We start from the raw sequence: 24,529 nt of genomic DNA, 5'->3' as shown, positions 1-24,529 counted from the left end.
GATTTTGCTGACATTTAATGTGAAAAGACGAGACAGACTGAGATTCATAGAAGTCGCTTTTCATCTTTGTTATAATTTTGATAACTAGGAAAATTGTAAAGAAAACATATGCCTTGTAATGAACTCCAGTTAACTCCAGGTTAGAAAGAACTGAGAATTCATAAAAGAACAATCTACATATTTATATGCTTTTGGCTTTGAGTGTACACATATGTATGCATGCATCTGGACTCAAGACTTTTTCCCCATCTCTGAACTGAGCCCTGATTTTCTCTTGTTATGGAAGTCATAACTTGGTAGAGGAGATTTGAATGTATTCAATTTTGCAATTGCCTTTTTATTAAGTGGCCTGAAAAGGTGAAATTTGCATCGAGAATCACTCTTCTATAGAAGTTGACGTTTTCTGCATTGGATCCCAGTAGCCCATCCGGCCCACTGACCATCCTCAAACATGTTCTACAGCTGAAACGTCTCAATCCATACTTAGATCTCCTTTGAGGAGAGATGTTGAACTTGGACCTTGTGTTTAATAAGTCTCATGCTGATCAAGTAGTTTTCCACGTCTCCCTTAAGTCTTTGTGCTGCTCTAATTTAGTCACGGTCTCCTCTCCTGTCCTCAGAAGAAATAAAGATAATAGAGCTACTGTCTTCTGTTTGATAATTAGCTATTTGAAACCCTAGATCTGTAGATGGTGAGAGGATCTGAAAGAATTAAGAGCTGCTCTCCCTCAGGAATTAGGTACCTAAGGCATCTCAAATGAGTGGTAATCAGTTCCACTTTTAAGACTACCAAATCACAGTTCAAATGTTTCTTCTGTGGGACAACATCCTGTATTTCTGCATCTGTTCCCTTTGAAGACCCCAGGGCCCCCTTTCTTGAGAGAGACTATTCTAGAGGTATTTTACCCTGCTTCCAGTAGTTTCCAGCAGCACTGCAGTGCTTGATAACACACTCCTTCCTGGCTACTTTCCTCCTGTTTCATCTTTGCCCTCCCCTTTGGGAGGTCCTTTTTTTTTTTTTTTTAAGATTTTATTTATTTATTTATTCGACAGAGAGAGAGACAGCCAACGAGAGAGGGAACACAAGCAGGGGGAGTGGGAGAGGAAGAAGCAGGCTCCTAGCGGAGGAGCCTGATGTGAGGCTCGATCCCAGAACGCCTGGATCATGCCCTGAGCCGAAGGCAGACGCTTAACCGCTGTGCCACCCAGGCGCCCCTGGGAGGTCCTTTTATTTCTCCTTGATTCTTCAATATTTCTAGATTAGATTCAGGCCCGCATCATTCAGAGACCAGCATTCTAAACCAGTAAACTTCTTTTGTGAACAATCTAATATCATTAACTATGCAGTTTTTTGGCAAGAAAGGTAGGAGAGGGGGGACTTCTGGACATAAGATCAGAGAAAATAAAGAGAAATGAAAGACACCGTGTAACAACATCAGGGGAAATATTTAAACAATATTTAAAATTTACAAAAGCAGATCTCTAGGGCCCTTTAGTGTATTAACAAGTAAAGGAAACACCTAATTTGTTTCTACAAGCATCGATGTGTTACAAGTTGAAGGACATGCTGATAACCTTGAATCAGGACAGAAAGGAGCCTTTGCACGCATATTCATGTCATTTTCATTCATTATAGCAAAACTGGACCAATCTAAGAATTCATCAAGGAGAAAATGATTATATAAAGTGCTATGATGTATACTTCTCTTCTTAAAAATGGTGTTTCTTAAATTGAATGCCATGGAAAATAGTCACAAGAGAATAAGTGAAAAATAAAACAGAAAACCGTATGCATTATGATTCCGATTTTGTAAATATGCATACACATACATGTTTTTCACATATGTACTCACATACATATGCACATAGTCATGTTTTTGTATGTATGTATGTATAGTAGGAAAAACCAAGCCTCACCGATTTTCCATGTAGAATGCATGGATTAGCTCCACCTCCAGGAATGTATCTGTATTCTTCAGTGTGCACTGAAGCTTTGGGGTTTTGTATAAATAGGCACCGAGGCATCAATATGGGAGAAAGGAAAAATGAGGTTGCTGGAAGAGATGTGACAAGCCTCATGGGCACCCCATCTCACGGACTAGGCTTGAGCTTCTGTGGAAAGATTAGACCAGAAGATGAAGGAACTTTCGGGAAGGGCTGGGGAGCCTTCCCAGCTGAGGAAAGGACCACCTTGGCTTCCACTCCCAGCTGCAAACCACCGTGACACTTGGTACACTGGGGGCTCGGGGAAGCCTGCTGTGGAGAATGTCAGGGGCAGGCAGTGTGAGAGAAAAACTAAGGGACCTGGAAGCCCCGGTTCCTCAAGCTGGCCACCAGCGGCACAGGCAACCTTGAAGCGCTTTCCACGACTAATCCACAAAACCCGAATGGGCTTGTATCAAAGCACACTTGAGACTGCTCTCCTGCCAAGGGACTCTCAGGAGAAACTCAGGAAAATGGAAACTTCCTTATTCACAGAAGACTAAAGAGCTGGTGAGATCTGCGGTTACCCTGACCTAGACCAGCAAGGAGGCAGAGAGAGATCTGTGCATTTCACAGCTGAGGAAAAACCCCAGAATTTAGAGACAGGGATTGAAGGAGACGTTGGAATATATGCACAGCGCGTGTGTTCATACTCATCAGAAGGAACTCCACCACAATGTGCAAAATCGTTGTTTCTCAGAACGACGACAATTTGCCTTCTGTATATGTTTCTGCTTTACGGTGTTCCCCTAAGACTCACATCATGCTAGATTCATATGAGGGATAACTAACCAAAGCAAGACGATATCAGTTTTAGATGTTGTTTTAGGCCAAACAACTTCCTAATAATTTGAAGCTGTAAGGGGGTAAGAAAACACCCACGCTGCCTTCCCTTGTTTCTGGGTGTCCTTTGTCGACATCTTAATAAAAGGCCTCCTCGTCTCCACTGCTCCTGCTTCGGACTTCAGGGACCGAGGCAGGGCTGGGAGGCTGGGAGACCCAGGCGGGGAGGGCAGGCGCATGCTGACCCAACAGGGCTGAGGCCCGACCCCGGGGAGCGGGCACGCATGTTACCTTCGGGCCGCTCAGGGGCCTTCCCGCTCTTGCCCGGCGCCGTGCTGTTGACCGTCTCGGACGATGTGCTCAGCTTGGTGCTGGGGTCCCGCTTGGGCTTGGGCGGCGGCTGCCGGCGGGAGCCACAGCTGCTGTCGTCGTCTGTGCCCCCGACCGAGTGCAGGGACTGGGACCTCACGGAAAAGCCGCTGGAGCAGGGATGGGGAAGTCTGTCCTGAGGAGCAGGCATCGTCATGAATCCCATGCGGAAATGCTTGCCCGCGTAACTTCCTTCGTGGCCCCGCCCCACTTCGCCACCTATGCTGTAAAACAAAGCAGAGCCAAGTCCGTGAAGGTGAAGGTCACAGGGACGCGAGCGTCTTTGTCCTAGGGAAGAGTTCACATTTTAACTCAAGGCTGGTGAAGGAACATTTGCATTGGCACGAGAACCCTCTGTGCTTTTGCATTAAGTATGACGGTAAAGCAGATATAACCTGGTTATAATGAGAAATCCTAACACTTATTTCCAGCCATCCTAGTATCCTGGCATCCAGATACTCTCAAAATAGTGTTCTGAAGGAAAAGAAAATACTGCAATAGCATATTTCATCTTCAATTGCTTTTCTTTAAGGGAAATCTTGTCGGGGGCTTAAAAAAGCAAACAAGAGGAAAAGAAAATACTGCAATAGCATATTTCATCTTCAATTGCTTTTCTTTAAGGGAAATCTTGTCCGGGGCTTAAAAAAGCAAACAAGAGGTCCAGGACAACATTGTCTTTTGACACAAAACTGAGGTCACATGGGCAGCACCTGAGACTCTTCTCCACTTCATAAAATTAACCCTAATGTCACCTGGTTAATATAGTGGGAAAACAAAACAAAAACAAACAAACAAAAACAAAAACAGTGAAAGGGGTGCCATTACCAAAAGGGGGGGGGGGAGGAAGGAAGTGCGGGAGGAAGGAAGGAAGCAATTGCCAACCTCTGTTAGTTCTCCAAAAACCTTCAGTTATACTAGAAACGTAGTTCTATTAATAAGCTAACCTCACAGAATTAAGTAGCATAATAATATATAAAGAAGTGTAGTTAAAATAGCATGTGATCCTGGGATAGTTCTAAATACCTTATAAATAGAGTTTGCAAAGTTTTTAAATATGAGGTTCTTAAGTTTTAGGTAGGAAAGTTTGGACAAAAGTTTTAGAATATAAGAAATCTCTCTCAGTTTGATGCTCGGCAAATCATAAAGGAAATAATTCTTGGGCCCTTCTCTATGTTATTAAGTAATGGTGGCTTTTTTGTGAAGAAAAAGGACATGAATGTCAATGAGAATTTTCAAAGAGAGATTTTTTTTCTAGAGTTTTCCCCATTTATGTTCATTCATCAATAGAGGAAACAAAAAGAAACATTGTTGGCAATAGTCCACTGATTTTCTTAGACAGATATGAATGATGAAAAAGTAGCTTTGAGTGTATGAATTTTGGAAGCCTGTTGAGTCTACCTTTCCAGACATGTTTATTCAAACTTGTTTTTTAGCTTTTATTTTGGCTGGCTCTGCCCTTGTAACATAATGAAATTCAAGCTAAGGTTTTGTAATTCTCTGTATTGTATCTTTCACAGCATAATGATGTTTGTCACAAATTTTGTGTTCCAGGAGGAACAGTAATGGAAAATGAGGGGATTTCTTTTCTTTCCCTCTTCAGTCGAGGACTTAGCACAATTATATGAGCAGGGTGGATACAGCCAGAAAGGATTCAACAAGAACCTGAGACGGATTCTGGCATTAAATTTGGACGATAACTTGCCACTCAGTCAAGTTATATATATTTAGTCAAGTTTTTATATTTATTTCTTTTTTCCTGAATATTTTGAGTGGATATTGAGACACTGGATATACCATCTTTGCAAAATGAAATAAAGATGACTGGAAGCTGGGTACACTAACTTAAGCAACGGATGTCCAGAAGCATGAATGAAATCAAAGCGTTGGCTGGATGGAGCTTTCCACATCATTGCTGTAAGCATCCTAAGCCTGGGCAGTGTTTCCACATATTTTATTTTCTATGCTTTCTTCAAGAATATCCATCAAAAAATAAATGAAGCTTACTCAAATGGAGTAGTTTAGGAAAAATCATTAAGAATTTCAGATAGAATGAGTGGTGGAGGAGGGGGGTGGGGATGGTGGAATGGGAAGTTTTCTCTTTGATTTGTGATGATTGCACCCTTCATCTTTCTCATAGATATTTGATTTCATTTAACTTTGCCTTCAATCATTTTGCATCCTCATCTTTTCCTTGTTTCTGTTGTCATATCTCTGAACAAAGAGTGCTTTAAGGATTTATTTAGACAGCCATCTCATTCCAAGTAACATAGCCACGTGAGGGGATTTATGCATGTGTTAGTGCACATGGGCATTGATGAGACAGTTACTAGGAATAATTGTATCAGCAATTTCTGTGTTACTTTTGACCTAAATAGAGCCTGTGCCTTTTTCCAGACAGATAATTAGCTCTGCTGCTTCATTTCAAAATCACATTTTTTTCAGCATAAAACAATTTCATCTAACTCTGAATGCTTTTGTTCATATATGTCCCTACACACACACACAGATACACACACATTTCTTCCAAGGAGAAATTTAATGTATACTTCAAACAATAGTAGGTCTGAGTTGCTAGTGTAATTTGACCAGGCTGTGAATTGAGGATAAAGGAATGGGACTAAAATAAATTGGATACAAAGACCATTGTCCAAGGCAAGGATCAGGGTAAGCAATAAAGGAGTTATTGTACATCCATGTTCAAGAGACCCATGAAGATGATTAGTCTAAAGCAAATTGAAGATCGTGGAACATAGCATATAACTGGTTCCTGAATTTTAAAAATATGCGGATTCTGGGACCCACACTAAAGACAACCACCAAATCACATCTGTTGAGTCAGAACCTCTGTGGGTGCAGCCAATGAGTTGTGTTTTTAAAAACTGTATCCAGGTGTTTCTGACATAGCCAATCCAGAGACCTCCCAGTAACATTAAGGACAATAGTTAGAGCCATTAATGAGAAGACATCTGTTATTTAGAAACAGCCGGGGAAACACAAATATCAGAAAGCGGGACAAAGGGGACTTGCTAGCAACCAATAAAATACCGCACATAAGAAAAGGTATACTTTATTAGTCAGATCTTGTTAAGTTATCCTGCAGTAACAAACAATCCCTGATTCTTAGTGCTTTACAACAACAAAGGTTTATTTCTTGCATGCATTAATTGGGTCAACCATGACTCTTATCTACAGACCTTCTTCATTCTAGGACCTAGCCTCTCCTGGGATATGTCTTTATGGCAGAAAAAAAGGACTCACTGAACCACATAGGGTCTCTTAAAGCTTCTGCTCAGACATCACAGATAATTTTTCATTCACATTCCATTGGCTAAAACCAGTCTTATGGCCAAACTTGGTGTCAGCGGGGTAAGGATAAATTCTCCTCCAACAGGAAAGCATTGCAAGTTACAAGACAGTATGTGAGGACACAAATTCCTCTACAAATACTGGTACAGCATCTGTGGTGTATGCAACAGGTATCTCCCTTTAAGAAAGAACTTGCCATGAGGAATGAAGTTCGCCAACTACCAATAATCCAGTGGTCATTATGGGGGAATTTGTATTTTCTGTCCCTGTAATTCTGGGCTCTACAGGTTAGAGATCCTATTCCCCCAAGCAGGGCACACTGTTTCTAGAAGACATAGGAAGGTTCCATTGATCAACAAGCCATAGCTGCCTCTTGGATAATTTGAACTCCCTTTGTAGTGGCCAGAAGGCCAGAAGACAAATCTCCATTGTGATCAGTGAGAGGAGGTAGGGCTGCTGCCACATGATGGGGTAGAAAGAAAAATGTGTGGAACCCCTTTTGATACTCCCTTGCCCAATTGTGATTTTGAAATGCAGTCCCATGAAGCAACCATGGCCCAAGAAGGGTTTGGTTGCCAGAGGTTCCAACCTTTCATGGAAGGGATTAGTCTCACCACCAGGTAAACCACTGAGACCAGCGGAGGTGTTAGCTGATGGTGAAATGAAGTGAATTTAGAACAAACGGGAGGCGGGGGGCGGGGAGGAGAGAATGAGTATCAGTTGCAGCCCTCATATGAACTGCAGTGATGAGGGCTGTAGTTTATTACCCTAACTTTTCCCTGATAAGGTTCCCCTCAGGAAGAGTCCTGAGGGAGCCATGAAACAGCTGTCCCCCAAACCTGCAGGAGAAGAGCGTCTGTTAAGGAAAAGGGGTGAATTGTAACAGCCATGAAGCCCTGTGGCTCAGATCGTCCTCAAAAGAAACTTCTCTAAGGATAGCAGCTGATATCCACCAACTACAAAGTCTTCAAATCTGTGGAAACATTTTAGTCAACGTCACTCTGTTTCTAGAAAATTCCTCACCAGTAGCTGAGCATGATGTGGTATGGGACTTGGTTATTTCTGCCCAGTGTGGGTGTCCTTTCTGGGCAGTCTTGCTGTCTGAGTGCCCCTATTGGCTGGCAGAGAATTTCCCACAGCTTCACCATGGTAGGAAGCTCTTCCTATCCCACAACTTCTCCTTTAGATGTCATGCTACATTGTGACATGAGGTCTGTCCTGCCTATTCCTGGTCCCTCCCCATCGTCCCAAGCATCCTTCTCAATAAATCTCTCCTAGTTTTTTGTTTGTTTGTTTGTTTGTTTTTTGGAGAGAGAGAGAGCATGTGTGCACACACACGAGGACGGGGAAGAGTAGAGGGTGAGGGAGAGAGAGAATCTTAAGCAGGCTCCATACCCAGAGTGGAGCCCAACATGGGGCTGGATCTCAGGACCCTGAGATCATGACCTGACCCAAAATCAAGAGTTGGACACTTAAACCACCTTACCCACTCAGGCACCCTTAAATCTCTCACACTTCTAACCCCATCTAGCTTGGTGTCTGCTTTCTAGAGGGCATGAACTGACTCATGTGGGAATAACCATACAAACAATGAAACTCATAAACCACAGAAGCTGGAAGAGAAAGCCTAAAAGCAACTGTGTGACCCCAGAAATAATAAATGCCTGGGAAAATAGGGCACCCTCTTGTTTCAGACTGAGCATTTAAATGGTGGTTGGGAGGTAGGACCAACTCCACTGCAGGAATACTTGGCTGGAAGTGAAAGTTACGTGGGCTGAAGAAGGCAGAATCTTTTTGCAATAAGACTCTAACACTCAAGATAGATGAAGCCTGACACATCTCATGTTATAAAAATAAAAATAAGTTTCATAATCCTGAATTTAAACAAGTATGCTTTTTCTCACACAATGAAGACAGTGTTGCAAGATCTGGTTGTAGATTAGTTTTTCCAATATAAAACAAACAACAAAAAGTATTGCTTAAATCAAAGGAGGTTATTTCCCAGGAGTAATTGATAAAATATTTGTAAACTTTTCCCCCAAACAAATTATCAGCTAAAGCACAGGCCTAGACATCTGTGCTCTGGAGTCATTGAATTATGAGCTCCCTCCCCATTTCCATCATTCAGCAACCAAACAACAGTAGCCATTGATCCCTGAGACCATTTCCCTATCTGTTAAATAGCACTGACCTCATTGATTGCTATCAAGTTTACCCGAGATACTGCATATGAAGCTCTTAGCACAGTCTGACATAAAACATGCGCTCCATGATTTTAGCTTTAAATTCCTACTTTTAAATCCTGTCTCCTGAATTTTGTTTATGAGACCATCACTTGCCTGGTAAGACTGTGTTTTTAAAGGGTAGTATAAGATACCACATTACCTCAAGAAAGTGCCCACAAAGTCAAAACAAAATCCTGCATTCAACTCAAGGTATCAAGATAATCTAGACAAACACAGTCCTCATGCTCTCTTAACTTCTTTCAATATTTGCTTCAGTTTTTCAAAGCACCTGTTGATCAGAACAGACAAAGGCACAAAGCAAGAACTTAAAAACTGCTTTGACAATGCTATTCCGCAGAGATTGTTACTTGTCTTGCTGTCTTCTTGAAAATCCATCAGCATTAATGTTTTATGTCTCCTTCTGGGAACTGTCACCTTTCAGAGACAAAAAACACAACCCCTGAGAAGGGCAAGCTAGCAAGGTGAGATGTCAACTCTCAAAGTGACAGAGGCATTGCTTCTGCGTGTGATTTTGAAGCCAACATGCCAATATTCCACAGCAGAGCCTTCCTTGAGAACCACTGGAAAAAAACAGAATCCCATTCCACAAGGATTCCAGAGAGATAGATAGATAGACAGATAGATATTGGTATCAGTATCGATGGATGGATAGATAAAAAGATAGATAGATAGATAGATAGATAGATAGATAGATAGATAGATATCCATATATATGAGTCTAGGAATTTGGAATACAAACTGAAGGGTCACCTAGGAGTTTGTTGTTTGGATTTTTTTTTTTTACGGAACAATTCTGTGAAGCTGATCTCAAAGCTTCATCCCTAACACTGATGCACAATCTAGTATATTTCTACCTTCACAAACTTCTGAACCACCTGGAATTTTTTATGTTGATTCTTCAAGAAGATATATTTAACTGGTATCAGGAAAGGAAACATTCAACCATGAAGTAAATGGGGGGAAATCTAAAAGAGGAATGGAGGCTATGGCTGTAAAGGAAATAAAATTTGCCAGTGGGCAAGTTGACTACCATCATTTGCTCATTATTCAAATCTTTCATGTCAGGCATTTTATGATGAATTAGTACAAGGAAATTAATATTTGGACTTCACTCATTAAAATTATGACTTAAAAAGTTTGTATTTGATCCTGCCGCCCTCTTGCCTTCTCTTCCGATATACAAGACCAGATGCTGAAGACCCCGTGCTGCCCACCCCACCAGAGGGACTCTTGGTCCAGAGCTCCATCCTTTTCTTCTTCAACATTGGGCTCTTCTAGTATCATTTCCAAGCTACACAATCTACATACAAGAAAAGTTGGACATAAAATAAGCCAAGAGGTTAGTGTGCTACACATTTTTCTATTTTGACAGGTAATACACCTCAGCCAAATGTCAGATTTAGCGAGGCATGAGAGGTAGAAGGTAGGTGAAACTCATCCCGGCCCCATTACACCTTTAGGAGTACAAGGGGCTGTTCAGAGTCACTCACCTCGAGCTTCGTGAGGGCAGGTATCCTGCCTCCTTGCTCCCTGCTACAGTCACCAGCACACTGTAAATGCTCAAACACATTGGTTTTGTGAAGGAAAAAATGAATAAAGGAAATAAGTCCAATGTAAAGATAGCCAGAGAGAAGGCTTAGTTAGGGAACTTGGTGGAGTTTTGTCATCTGTGCTTCCCAGAGATCCATTCTCCCTACTCCTGGAAATTCTTGCGTGGAGACCAGTCCTCTTCACTCAGCCAATCAACCACTAGTTCCCTGTGGCCACCAAGACTATTGTAGAGACTGACAAATGCCTCAAGTCTATCTAACCAGAGGAAACTCTGAACACTTTGTGTGATCCCAGACCTGCCCCATCCCTCTTAGCACCATGAAGGGAGATAGTTTGCACCAGGTCTGCAGCATTGTAAAAGACCTGGATCTCATTAGGCCTGCAGCTAGGGCGATCTTAGGACCCTTCAGTTATATGAACCTCTAAATTCTACTGTGTTGAAGTCAATAATAGTTGGGTCTTCTGATACTTGCTTTGGAAAAAGTCCAAAGTGAACCAATAGAATGAAGCAGTTACTACGTAAATGCTATTGGCTAACTTAGGTCAGAAAATGCAGTGACGTCGTTGCAGAGCAAGAGGTGAATGTATCATATTTCTTTCTTGCTTAAAAATATTCTTCCTATTTAACACTGGAGGTGGGAGCAATTAACTAACTTACATGTTTGCCATATATATATATATATATATATATATATATATATATATATATATGGCATCATGCAGTATACTTTGATGTGGAAACTTGGCTCTAGTAAAATTAAACTGTGTTCATATTTTCTTTCAAATTGTTCACTCACCATCACCCTTAGTGTCTTCTCTGAGTCTCACTTGCTCATTCAAAGCCATAATCTATGGATTTCTTGTCTTAGGCTCAAACATTTATTCTCAGCACCTCTTATCCTCAGTGATACCTATTTTCTAACTTTGTGCCCCTAACATCTTAACTCTCTTAGATTTTTTTTCAATCATTAATTTCTTGTGTCTGGGTATTTATTGATGCTTCTTGGATTTCAAGGTCAAGTGTTAAAAATGGAATCTTTACACACTTGCTTGTTAACTGCTGTGGTGAACTATTATAGAAAAGCAAAACAAAACAAAATAAAACAGAAAAAAAAAAAACCTCCCAAAGAGATGGCATGCAATTTCTATTAGCTCCAGATGTTATACTTAAAGTTGATATTCTTTTTTTTTTTAAGATTTTATTTTTATTTATTTGACAGAGATAGAGAGAGCCAGCGAGAGAGGGAACACAAGCAGGGGGAGTGGGAGAGGAAGAAGCAGGCTCATCGCGGAGGAGCCCGATGTGGGGCTCGATTCCATAACGCCGGGATCACGCCCTGAGCCGAAGGCAGACGCTTAACCGCTGTGCCACCCAGGCGCCCCCTAAAGTTGATATTCTTAAGCATCAAATATGTTTTTTCTCCTTGCTACACTATTTCAACTCTGCCTCGAATTTGTTACTTCAGAAAGAATATGAGATACATAATCAACCAGTGACTAGCTTTCTCATTTGAGGTAGGAAGCACATACTTTCTGAGCCTTAATTACCTTTATCTTTGTAATGGTAGAAGTACTGTACAGGGTTGTTATAAGAAATTAAAATAAGATAAAAATTTCACAGTCACCTAGCAATGTGGCCAGTACAAGCAGAAGCTGGACAAATATTAATTTGCCTTCCCTACCTTCCTGATTTGCCAGGCAACTCTGTATCAATTTTTATTTTTCTGTACCCAGATATAAAATAGACATCTTAATGATCAGTTTCCACCTCACTGCACCATAAAGGAAAACATACTCTAACTATATCAATGCAATTTGTTTATTTCTCTAAGTGGGCTTTGACAGTAAATGTAAGACAATATACCTCCAAATCCAGATTAGGGAAAAAAGAAAAGAAGTTTGCTCAAAAATGAAGGAAAAGGAACAAAAACAATTATTTTTTTCTGCCATTATTATTGGTTGGGTATAATACAGAGTTTGGCAAATCTATTGAATGGATTTATGGTTATTTATTGTTAACTTGATAATTTAAGATTTTTATGAAAGTTAGGGTTTAGGGTGATCATGGCTAGGGACATATGCTTGAACAAATATGACATCTTTTATCACAAAGTACTTATTGCCAAGAATTAGAGGTTGATATTGCTGCCTATTAATTTGACAGTAATAACGATGAGGTATAGGACATAATAATAAACAAATAATAATTTAAAAATAAAAATAAAGAAAGTTAGAGCATAGAGTAGAGAGATTTTTTTAACCTTTATCAAAGTTATAATGCTTATTAAAGAGTAGGCATAGAACATTCTATGGAACATCTTTCAGAGACTTCTTTTTACTTAAGACATGACAACTGCTTTTAAGATTAACATATGTTATTATCTACGGCACTTTGGAATTTAAAATTAAAATATTTCTTATGTCTGTACATAAATAAGACTTCTTTGCTCCTTAAAGTGTCATGGCTTGAAGAAGAGAGGGTCTATGGAAAATTCAAATCAAATCATGATATTCAGATTCAACTTAGAACATAGTTTACAGAACTTCACATCGTGGGAGATCTTTTCCAAAAATTCAACCAAAGACGGGGAGGTTCTAGAGAATATATTTTATTTGTGTCTTCAAAACTGACATAAGCTTTGAATGTGGTTTGAGAACATGCCAAGTTTTTACAAATGAGTTTAGCTAACCATATGTGGCTCATTTTCTCAACCTTGAAGTGGAAGCTAGAAATACAGAATGTTCACATTTAATGGCCTTGAACCTCCTGAGCAGAAGGGGCTAACTTAATGCCAGTTTAAAGTATAATCATTGCTTTGGCATAATTTTTACAGAGGAGGAAACAACTCTGTGTTAAGGCATTTAATTCATCTACTCGCTATTTATTCAAAAAGTGTTTGAGTACCTACCCTTTGGCAGTGACCAAAGCAGAGTGGTCAGTGTCCTCAGGGAAGCACAAGCTACTGAAGCAGCATGAGCTCAGCATGTGGTCAGATGTGCTTTTAGAGGAAGTGCAGAGCAAGTGCAATGGAAGAACAGGTCGTGAGGCCCTAACCACGACTGAGGGGCTGGGAAGTCCCATGGGAGGAAGTGGCTTTGCAGCTGATCCAGAGCATGAGTAAAACTTAATCAGAAAGGGAGAGAAGAAGGGAGAAGAGAATTTATGTGCTGACAGTGGGCATCTAGAGAAACTGAAAAATTATAGAGGTGTTTGGGCAGAACTTGATCAAAGCTGTTTGTTTTGTACTTCCAAAGGCTAGAATGATGCCTGACCCAAAGAAGGCATCCAATAAATATTTATTAAATAAATGATTGGAGAAACATGTGGTTGGAAAAAATTAAGAGTAACTCCTAGGTTTCTTAAGCACCAAGATGGATGATGTATGTTTCAACGATATTCTTCACTCTTTCGCCCTTTCCTTGAATTGACATTTTCTTAATTTATGATGAAGAAGAAAGGAAAAATCTGTGAATCCTCAAACACTATTAATTCCTGTCCTTGTTATAAGAGTTAATAATTTGAATTCAGGGATCAGCTTAATCCCCTCCTCTCCATCTCCACTGGCCTGCTTTGGTTTAGATGCTCATCATTTCTTGCTAAACTAATGCAATTTCTTCTTAGCTGATCTTTTTCCACAGTGCTGCCAGATTATCCTTGTAAATGCAGATTTGCTCATGTCACTCCCTATGTTAAAACTCTTTGATAGCTTTTCCATTTCTTCAGACTAAAAATGCGAGCTTTCATGTAACACTCAAGGTCTTTCAAGATTCAGATCTTATGCCAAGTCTCATCTGCAACATTTTCCCTCCTTGATTTTAAGATTATTCTAGTACAACATGTTCTCACCTTCACTTTGTTCCAGATTGTTAATCTAAGGTAAAGTTCAAGACCAACCACATGCCAAGTGTGGCAACGAGTCTTGAGGAGACAGACAAGTTAAATCATGACCTCAGCCAGCAGTCACACTGTTCTGTCTGCCTGAACTTCTTCCTTTAGCCAAATCATGGTTTAAGATCTAATTCAGATGTGGTTTCTTTGAGGGAGGCTCCCATAATCAGCCATTTTTTTTTGAGTTGAACTCAATGCCTCCCCTGTGGGCTGTCACAGGGCTCTGTGCTTCTCCATGTCACAGCACCTCCTTTATGGCACTCCAGAGTTGTCAACTGTGAGATCTCTTTTACTGGTCTGTGAGCCCCTTGAAGGATAGAACCTAAATTATTTGCAGCAAGCAGAAAGTAGGTAGGGATAATGGAAGGGAGGGAAAGATATGACCCACGAAAAATTGCTCAGCATTTTCAGAAGCTTTCTCTTCTTTAATTTCTTTTTTTGAGTTAGGCATTCTCAAACTATCATTGGAAAGAAAAAAAGCTGAAAGGACACTATGAGACTCAGCTATGATTATTCAATAATTATTTTCACTGTGAAAACAAAACGGAGGCTGCTAATAGCTACCTGTCATATTGTTTGTAGATAATTTGGTTGCCTGAGATAACACAGTAAAAGCCTCTAAACTAATTTTTATTTAACAGATCCCTGGGTTAGATCTAATTCTTCTTTAACCTTGTAAAACATCTTGATTAACAGACAGAGCATTCTAAATATCCATAGCCAATAGGCTCATTCTCTGGCATGGCCACACGCTTATGCTCTGGACCCTGTATGGTAATTGTGTGCTTATGAAAATCAGTTATGTTTGCTGTCAAACCTGCTTATGTCAACTGTGTTTTTTGTCATAATTATATAATTAAATATTATGTAAACCAAAGAAATATGAGTGTGAGCAATTAGTGAGAATTTCTCTGAGAACTCTGTTGAAAAACTCTATTGATTGCTTTGAAGATGTTCAATAAAAAGAGATTTACTAAAAAAAATGGTCTAGCTGGATATGCTGAGATTAGGGTAAATCTGTTAAATTTAAAAGGACTCTGAACTGTGTTTGTCTTTCTAAGTGTCTTTAAATTCTGGCTCCACTTTGAAGAAATTGGAACTACATTAAAAAGTGAAAACTAATGGGGACATTTTAAGCATGAAAGTTTTATGGAAGTCCAATTAGGGAAAATGCACATGAGTAAAAGACTCTATTGCAAGATTTAGTAAATAATGTGTATTTATAATCTTAAACTTTAAAGAGTTTTATAGGTGCTTATGTATTTCTCTTTTTAAGATTTCTCTTTTTTTTTACATTTTGTTTAATCAGTCTCAATTATATTAGTTCTTCAAAATTCACATTCTATAAATAAATGAACTAGCAAAGAGCCTTGTGCATCGGAGAGGCTCAGGACGTCTCAAAAAATGTTGGTTTCATTCCTCCCACCTCCCCTCAAAATCACCCAAGACTCAAAGATAGTTGATTCAAAGGAAGTTATTTTAGAGATAGTCATTGACCAATAGAAAAACCAAACTTTCCTTGAAGTACAATTGTATACTTGAATACAATTGTATACTGTAAGAAAAAAATGCAAAAAGTTAGTTTACTTACAGAAAATTATTTAAGCAATTACATTCTTAAGATACTTTGGAAATGGAGCCTGGAAAGAGAGCACATTTTCCTAGTGGTGATAGTGTGTAAAGCAATGTTCTCAACTGAGGAAAGACCCAGACCACTCAAAAAAGCAGCAGATGCCATTTCAATATATTTTTTCTTCTGAGAAGGTACATATCAGTATCTGGGTACCTAGTGACTTTTGCAGCCCAGATCACCCTCTACGACTCTGCATTATCACTGAAAGCATCATCTATGACACTGGCATCATCACTGAAAGCTTCTGATAATGTGTGCACAACTAGGAAGATATATACCCTATTTTCCAGAGGCTATATTATCTACCACATTGGCAGAAAGTGTTTGATAGAGTCCAAAGTGACTTCAGTCATGAATTTCACAGCCAGAAAAATGGGTTTTCCCTGCATCTATAAAATTTCCAAGTTCATAGCCACCTATTCATTTATGTTCTAGAGGAGAGATAAGATTTGCCAAGCAAAAGATTGTAATAAAAAAGCTTTAATGTCAGCCCTATTTCAAATGTAAGGCATTCACCCCTCCTGAACATTTGGAACTTGCTCTTCAACTTGATCATGGCATCTTAAATTTTAATGGAATGATGCTCTAAATTTCTTGAGCAAAAGGAGATCTCAAAAACTTTGTAGAAAGCACCTCTAGGTGCAGAATGTTTGAGCACAGTGAAATGCCACTTGCAAAATATCCTGCGCAGTTCCCAGAAAAATTTTGCAGTTTAAATACAGTCATGGAGTGAAAGGGGAAAATGCATTTTCAAAAGATCAAGAAATTCTAGACATGTATTTACAGAATAATTGAGGAAACGATCTATCAATAATAAAATACAATGCTCTTGCCTCTTCCATAACGGGCCAAAAATCATCCAATGTCTCTCTAAATAACATTTTAAAATCATCTGAATGCAACTGAAAGTTACCCTTGTTAAGAGTGAAAATGATACTCTACTTACAAATGGTACACACCTCATAGTGACTGTTCCAAAGCTTCAAGACATCCTGGGTTTTGTAAATTCCCACCTAGGCCCTCAGCAGAGCACCTCCAGTTCTGTTTCACTGAGAAAGTTTTGCCCTCCAACAGGAAGCTCCTTTGTCTTTCTCTCCATCTTTGAAGTTCTCCACATCTTTAGCTGTACCTTTTCTCTGGTTTCTTGACTCAATCTCTCTCACTAGAATTTTTCAACATAAAATTCTAATCCCACAGTCCAGGAGATCTTTCTTTTTCTCTGTCCAGATTCTTCTTGATCTTCTTGTTTAAAATATTTTATTTATTATTTATTTGAAAAAGAGAGAAGGAGCACAACTGGGGGGGAGGGGTAAGGGCAGAGGGAGAAGAACAAGCAGACTCCCTGCTGGTCAGGGAGCCCAATGCAGGGCTCAATCAGGACCCCGAGATCATGACCTGAGCCCAAAGCAGATGCTTAACTGACTGAGCCCTTCCTCTTGATCTCTTTAGAGCTGTTTTCACTATTCTTGACCACAGCTTCTTTTTGGAATGTCCCATTTTCTTTGGCTTCTCTAAAATCATCCTTCCCTATTTTTCATCTTTCTCCTTGCTCCTGCTTAGTACCTTCACTGACTTCTTGCCCCTTATGTTTCAGTATAGGGCAAGGTTCTGTTTCCACATTTCTCCTTTTTCTGATAAAAAATATCATTTTTAAAAACTTGAATGCTCTCTCTTACTTACATGATTTCTTTAAAAAAATATATTTTATTTATTTATTTGAGAGAGAGAGATCAAGAGAGAGAGCATAAGGGGTGGGTAGGGAGAAGCAGGCTGCCTGCCGAGCAGGGACCCTGACGCAGGGCTCAATCCCAGGATCCTGGGATCATGACCAGAGCCAAAGGCAGATGCTTAACCAACTGAACCACCCAAGGACCCCTGTGATTTCTAAATCTAATATTACTCTGTCTCCTGCACTCTGAGACCTATCTTTGCTCTCTCTCTAAAATGCTGGATATTTCCAAATGGATATTCCTTTGATACTCAAGGTCAATGTTAAACTCAGCATCATTTCCCTTTCATTTTATTGAAACTTAGTCTTCAATAGTATCAGTTTATCAGTCATAGAGATCAAAGCCTTCCAAATAATTCAACACTATCTTCTTATATGCATATGTTCAACTGGTCAACAAATCCTTCCTCTTCTCCCTGGATTTCCTGTTTTCCAACCTATCTACAAGGCTCATATTAGCTTTCAGTTTTGACTACGAAGTGATATTCTTAACTGGATTCTCTCTCAGTTTACCTCACTTCCCTTCTTTAAAGCTTTTAGGAGTACCCAAAATAGAGTCCAGTTCCTCTGTAAGGCAATTCAGGCTTTGCATGATCTGACCTGGCCTCTTTCCAGTTTTGTCATATTACCCACTCACGTAGTTCTCTCTTCTGGGGGCCCTTACTTTTCAAACTATATTGCCATTTGAAAAAAAAAAAAAATCAAGTCCATCAAGATCTAAATTGAATGTCACTTCTTCCCCGAACCTTTCATCAATATACTCTCACTTCTAAGCTTGAATATCTTTTGTATTATTTGTCATTTTCTGCCTTACATTATAGCCATTATACACAAACATGAGATTCTGGAATTTTTGAGGATGGGGATCAAACTTTGTGCATTCCTTTTTCTCCTATGGCATCTGCTATGCTTCTTTGAACATAAAAAGTGGTATGTAAATGTTTAAGGATTTAAATTTAATTAAGATGTTAATTAAAAGAAATATGTGGTAAACTATTTTAACTCATTATTCCCAGGTATTTTAAAAGGTTACAACTCCCTAGAAATTTTGCTTCACTAAATTAAGTCTGGCAGACCAAAAATATGTTTTTTAAATAGAAGTTTGGCTTAGAAGGAAGTGAAGAGATAAAGTGAAACAGAGAGAATAAGGATATTATGTTGTCCAGAAACTCCCAACTTCTAAAGAGAATTGAGCTCAAGATCCACAACTGAATAGTCAAACACCCCCCATTTTTTTCCAGGAAGTATCTACAAAGTGGGAAAAAAATTTATAATCTATGCATCTGCAGAAAAAGACACACAGAGATAACACACAGACACACAGACGTACACAGATACCCACACACAGTGCACACACATGCTTTTTCCACTCTACTTAGAAACTTACTGTTTCTAGCTCTCCTCCTACATCATCTTGTGGCCACTAGGGAATTCATTTATAAATAGCATCATTTGACTTTCAAATGGGGTAGTGATACCTTAACCCAAGATCCCTCAGGGTATTTGTGGGATTCAAATGAGAATGTAAAACAAGGTCAGGTTATATTTTCCTGTTTAACAACAAAAATCATTTCACATTTTTTTCTTTAGAACATACCAACTTTGCAAACTGATAAAGCCCAGAATGGTACTCCGTGGTATTTTTAAAGTCCATTAAAAAAAAAAAAGCCTACATTTCTAAAACCCGAACTTCCATCCCTCTTTCATATAATCAAAGTGACATGTAAATGTGAATCACTAGAGATACTACTTAAGAACCAAATTCTCATTCATGGATGCATTAGTCACTCTAAATGGAGTGGCCAATGTGCTGTGTTTACACCCAACAGGTTGTACATCTGCTTAATGCACCCAAATGTAATAACGTGATAGATTGAAATATAGATGCTACAGACGGCCTATGCAGAGGCCAGAAGCTTGGCTCCCTACTTTCTTAGAATGAATTTCCGGGAACGACTCACTTTCCCTGATTGGTTTCCTTCAGACAAAATAATTGAATCTAATACTCTGTGTCAATGCAAGCGCTCAGATTATTTGCTTTATGGTGCAGCCCTTAGGGGCTTCAGGGTCCGGTGTTAAAATTTTGCCTTTGATCAAGCCTCATCCTCTCCTACACATCTTTATTCATAACAAATTAGAAGCTATTATCACAACATATGAGCAGCAGTTTTAATGCCCACAGTGCGTCTTAAAATAAAAAGAAACAATTTCCTCATTATAATGGATGCAGTATCTTAGTTGGCCTCATTATAATATTTATCATCTGTTATTTGTCGCATGTGAGAGCACAATGAGCTGTTGCCTTACCCTAGTGAAAGATACACACCCCTCGGGGCTTACAGTTTATTGGAGAGCACATTTAAATTCAAGCTCTACCTTATTAAAATAAACCCTTCTTATGCACGTCCACGAGGACCAGGGAAATGTGACTTCATGGCTGCCTTATTGAAAAGGGATTTTCTTATTTACTGAAGAATGGTACAATTTAAGGAGTATAATTAACTTAACGATTCCTTGGTAAAGTTCCCTACCATACCTCACCACCCCCCATTTATAACTGTCATTTGTGGGCACCTGTTTCAATTTTCTCTTAAAGAGTTTGCCTTGGAAAATATAGGATTTGAATCTAGATTGAAATCACAAAAAGAGATTTCGTTGTAACTCATCTAGTTTAAAAAACACAGTGGATGAAATATTATAAGTTTTAGGTTAAATTGGGAATACATAAGATACAGTGTTAAATATACACATGTTCCCTGACCACTAGATTTCTTGAAAACTTCTCCTCCAAGATATCTTGTTTCTTCCTATCTCAGCTACCACTCCTATGGTCCAACCTGGACCTTTTGATTCTCAATACCTTCACCCCCTCCATAACCTCAGCTTAAACATCTGCATCATTGAACATCAGCATCTGTCTTTCTGACTCACTATCACTGGTTAAGCTCAAATTCCCTTTGTCACTTTTATGGAAGCTCCTATCTACTGCTCTTGCAAATTTCTCTGTGCTCCTCCTCAATTGCTGTAAGTGTTGTCTTTATGTACACAGCTTAAATTCTACAACAAATCGTTATCATCACTCCCTGGCATCAACCCTCAACACCCTTGTCCTTGTACTGCGGTGTTAACGTGATGAGTCCAGGCATGTTAAATGAGGAGTCATGGTCAGTCAGTTCATGGTCATAGAAGGCGAGGCTGTCATCATTACATGCACAGGCGACCCCAAGCAACAACCAGGTTTGGTGTGTAACCTTCTCCTCCCACCTTTTTGCCTTTGCATTACTAGGTCAGCCTACCTAAGACCCATTTAAGGGGACCCTTCCTTGTTCAAATGCCCACAACAGCATTTGATTTAAAAATATTTTATAATGTGGCAAAACCACACATACTCAATCTTAGTTTCTACTTCTATGCTTACCAATACCAATTTTCTGCTGATGACCTCCACCAAAAATACAGATACCTGATTCATTAATACATATCCAAATAATTAATTAAACTCATAATTATTGAAGACCTATTTGGTCAAGACAGAGTGCTGGGTCCTAGTCATTCAACAGAGAACATGATGTTTATCTTCCCAAACTTGGAGCCAAGTGTTCAAGATGGATACCACGAAGAGAACAGTGATGTGAAAGAGCGAAATAGGGAAGATCTCCTTCAGATGGGATTGAGTGAGTATTTCATTCTTCTAGCAGAAGGTACTCTTCATATATCTTCCAATCCTGTCTTTTAAAATCTAGCACCAATTCATTCTCCAGTACGGTTCAAACCACGCTCCGAGAGCTGATTTCTCGAAACTTCTCTCCTTAAACCCACAGAAGTACAAATAGATTTCACTTTTCTAATTCATTTCATAATTTTCATTTTTTGTTCCCAAACCAGGTAAAATTTCCTGAAGTGGTCAGGGGATCAGTGCTGTCTTTTATGTTTGTTTTTAATAGCCCTTCATGCAATCCTGAACATTCAGGAGACTGTTTTAACAGAATAATTGACCTATTAATATTTCCTTAAAAATTATCAAAATAAGCACATGTAAACATTATACAATGGAAGGGTTACATGAGTACTCTTAATTGAATTCTGCGTGATAAGCGAACATCGTGTTTTGAATTTCTTTGACCAAATTTAATGAGTTTAGACAAAGTTATTGCATTGTTTTTGGTTGGTATTATTCGTTTTTACTAATAATAGTATAAGAAACACAGGCGTAAACAAGTTCAGTAGTTTTGTCTTGTGTTACATTTAACATATTTGTAAAATCCAGGCAAACAAGGATGGAGGTAAAAATGCGATTGCATCGTGTATACAAACTCTATAAACAGAAATCACACTATTCCACCTCTTCTTACCACTCTAACTCAACCCCCCAAAACATGATTAACAGAAATACTAAATAACATTCCCTCAGACAATACCACCAGGTTCAGAATAAAACAAAACAACAAAATCCTACCTTGACAGATACATGTGGAATGCCTATTTGCAAATCATTTCTTCCAAACCTCTTTTACTCTCTGTAGGACCAAGTTTTCTGGAAGGAATGGAATTTCATATCCTGATATCTGATATCTTCCTTCATAAGACACAAGCAAGCTCTGAAGCAGAAATGAATGGCTAGTTGAGAGAAGAAGGTGAATCCAGCAGAACTGGCCACCTCCGAGTAAAGCATCGGTGACTTAGTTCACACAATGGGCCGGACTCGATGTGACCGAATGCATTATGGCAACTGATTCATTCTTGCCTTTGAAGTCACCCTCAAAGTCAAGCAAACTAATACTTCCCATTTCCCTGCAGAGATACAGAGACTATTCACAGTAAATCAGGTGACAGAAACTTTGGTTCACATCCAGTTTTGTGGGGAGACACAGTCAATGAGTAATATGTCCAGCTCGATGAAAGTCGGTGACCTATGGGTCACATTCCCTCACATTAGGGGAACTGCCAGTGTTCTCACCAACTTGGATTTATAAACCATTTTTCTTCTTAAGAGTACTGAATGCTGTCATGCATTTCATGGGATGTGTTGCTGCAAAAACATCTCCATTTTACATTTTAAATAACAATAACAAGGAATGAAACTGAAGAGTTGGAAGTAAGATTAGAGAGGCAACTGGAAATACGGGCTTGATTCATGACCATGGTATGGGCTTGCTTTGAGTGGCTTGGGAAGTCATGAAGAGCTTTCTAGTTACGTGCTGGAACTGATCATACTGGCTTGGCAAAGCCTCTTGTACGCATATCTTTCCAACTCCAATGTGACTTTACGTGGGTAGCTTGAGGTCAGCCGCAATGGAAATGTTTACATGGGGGAAATCAGCAACTGCCACAAATGAAGGCGTTTCCTTTTTTCCCGACAAAAGCAATTATTTAAACTTTTCACCATTGTGAACAGAAGAGTGACACGGTATGAACTAAGTTCTGAGTTAATAATAGGAGTTGGGGTGTGAGAACAAGAGAGGGAGAGATCCATTGGAAGAGTCCTGCACTAAAGCCATGTGAGCGTTCCAGTACTTTGACTGGAGTAAATCTGCTCTCAGGAAAACAACCCTACCTGTTGTTTTGAGAAAGTTTGAAAATCCACAACTTTATTATAATAATCTCCCATTATTTTTATGTTGGCCACCCTGTACATGTTAGATAAACTCGACCATAAGCAGATGTCCCTCTGCAGCTCCCAGTTCATGACCCTGCACCAGCCTGTGATTTTTCCTGACACCAAGAATGGTGCCCTCACTCTTTAACAATGTATGTTCGGGGAATGCATTTTAAACACGCTTTAAAAAAAAAAAACAACAAAAACCAGAAAATTTGCTATAAAAATGTGCCTATGGCAGAAGTCCCTACATCATGCCACACCAAGGAAGCTGACAGGATGCATTGTGGAAGTAATACCTAAATTATTAGAATCTTATACAAAATACCTGTATTCTTCAAGTTATATCTTCATTACAGTGTCCTTGTATAGTGTGATTATTTATACCTACTTTATGAATGAAGGAACACAACCTGATTGGTAAATTGACTGGTAGACTCAATTCCAGAATGTTCTACTTCCATGACAGTCTGCCTCCTTGTATCATGCTGCATGGCTTTCATTTGAACTGAGGATTAAAGACCCCAGATACTTCATTTAATGAGTTGGAACAGTGCATAAACTAAATTACTCATAATAATAATGATAGTAATAATAAAATTATAATCATCTATGTTCAAGGCACTATCTTATACATGAATTATCTACAAACAGCCCTGTGAATGAGGGACTGTTATTGTCCCTGTTTTCAAGATGGAAGGATGAACTGTAAGGAGCCTAAGTAACTTGTCCAAGGTCTCACAGTTTGAACCTAAGTTGGTTTTGAACCACACCTGCCTATCCCCAGAGCTTGTGTGTAGTCTTAAAACTCATGGAACATGGGAACTTTTTTAAAGAAAAAAAATTCCAAGTACAGAGTCGTAGAATAGAGATATCCTGGACAAGATGGCCTGGTTAAAGCAGCATTGCCTCTGATGGCTCTTGTTGATGCTTCTCAATCAACAAGCAGAGGGATAGTCACTGTAACCTGTGCGCGTCATAGGGCCATTGCTCTTCCTATCACCCACCAGTCCCATGCGCCATGGATCAGCCAACACATGATGGGCACATGCACCTTTTCCTGGCTTTAACTACTCAGGGACACAGTCTGCCATTTACCTGCTCCACACAGGCCCTAGAATCAACCCACATCCTTTTGGTCCATACCACTACCTTCTCCACTATTTTTGTCCCTCATGTCCTGTTCCACAGCCGGACAGGATACAGCTCTCCCAATTTTTTTAAAGATTTTATTTATTTATTTGAGAGAGATGGAGAGAGAGCATGAACTGAGAGAGGGAGAAGCAGACTCCCCGCTGAGCAGGGAGCCCGACGAGAGACTCGACCTCAGGACTCTGGGATCATGACATGAGCCTAACCAACTGAGCCACCCAGGAGCCCTGAACATTCCCAATTTTTACTACCTGAGAATATGCCGACAACATATAGTAAAAATAAAGAAGTA

At 39.4% G+C, this 24,529-nt stretch overlaps 1 protein-coding gene across 7 annotated transcripts in view; it reads right to left on the bottom strand.

The window, feature by feature from the left end:
- NYAP2 (neuronal tyrosine-phosphorylated phosphoinositide-3-kinase adaptor 2) overlaps positions 1–24,529 on the bottom strand; it is a 254,115-nt gene that overhangs the window by 146,089 nt on the left and 83,497 nt on the right. For 5 of the 7 annotated variants that reach the window (XM_019798985.2, XM_034655276.1, XM_019798990.2 and 2 more), the window contains exon 4: positions 3,058–3,359. In XM_019798985.2, the coding sequence (XP_019654544.2) occupies positions 3,058–3,359 (302 nt within the window). Of the gene's footprint in view, positions 1–3,057; positions 3,360–16,719; positions 16,786–21,945; positions 22,228–24,529 lie in introns of those variants that run through there. The other 2 variants (XM_034655277.1, XM_034655278.1) reach the window with 2 other exon arrangements.

Source organism: Ailuropoda melanoleuca, chromosome 2 (assembly GCF_002007445.2).
Source record: "Ailuropoda melanoleuca isolate Jingjing chromosome 2, ASM200744v2, whole genome shotgun sequence".
Classification (NCBI taxonomy): Eukaryota; Metazoa; Chordata; class Mammalia; order Carnivora; family Ursidae; genus Ailuropoda; species Ailuropoda melanoleuca.
This window is presented reverse-complemented; position numbering and strand designations above follow the sequence as displayed.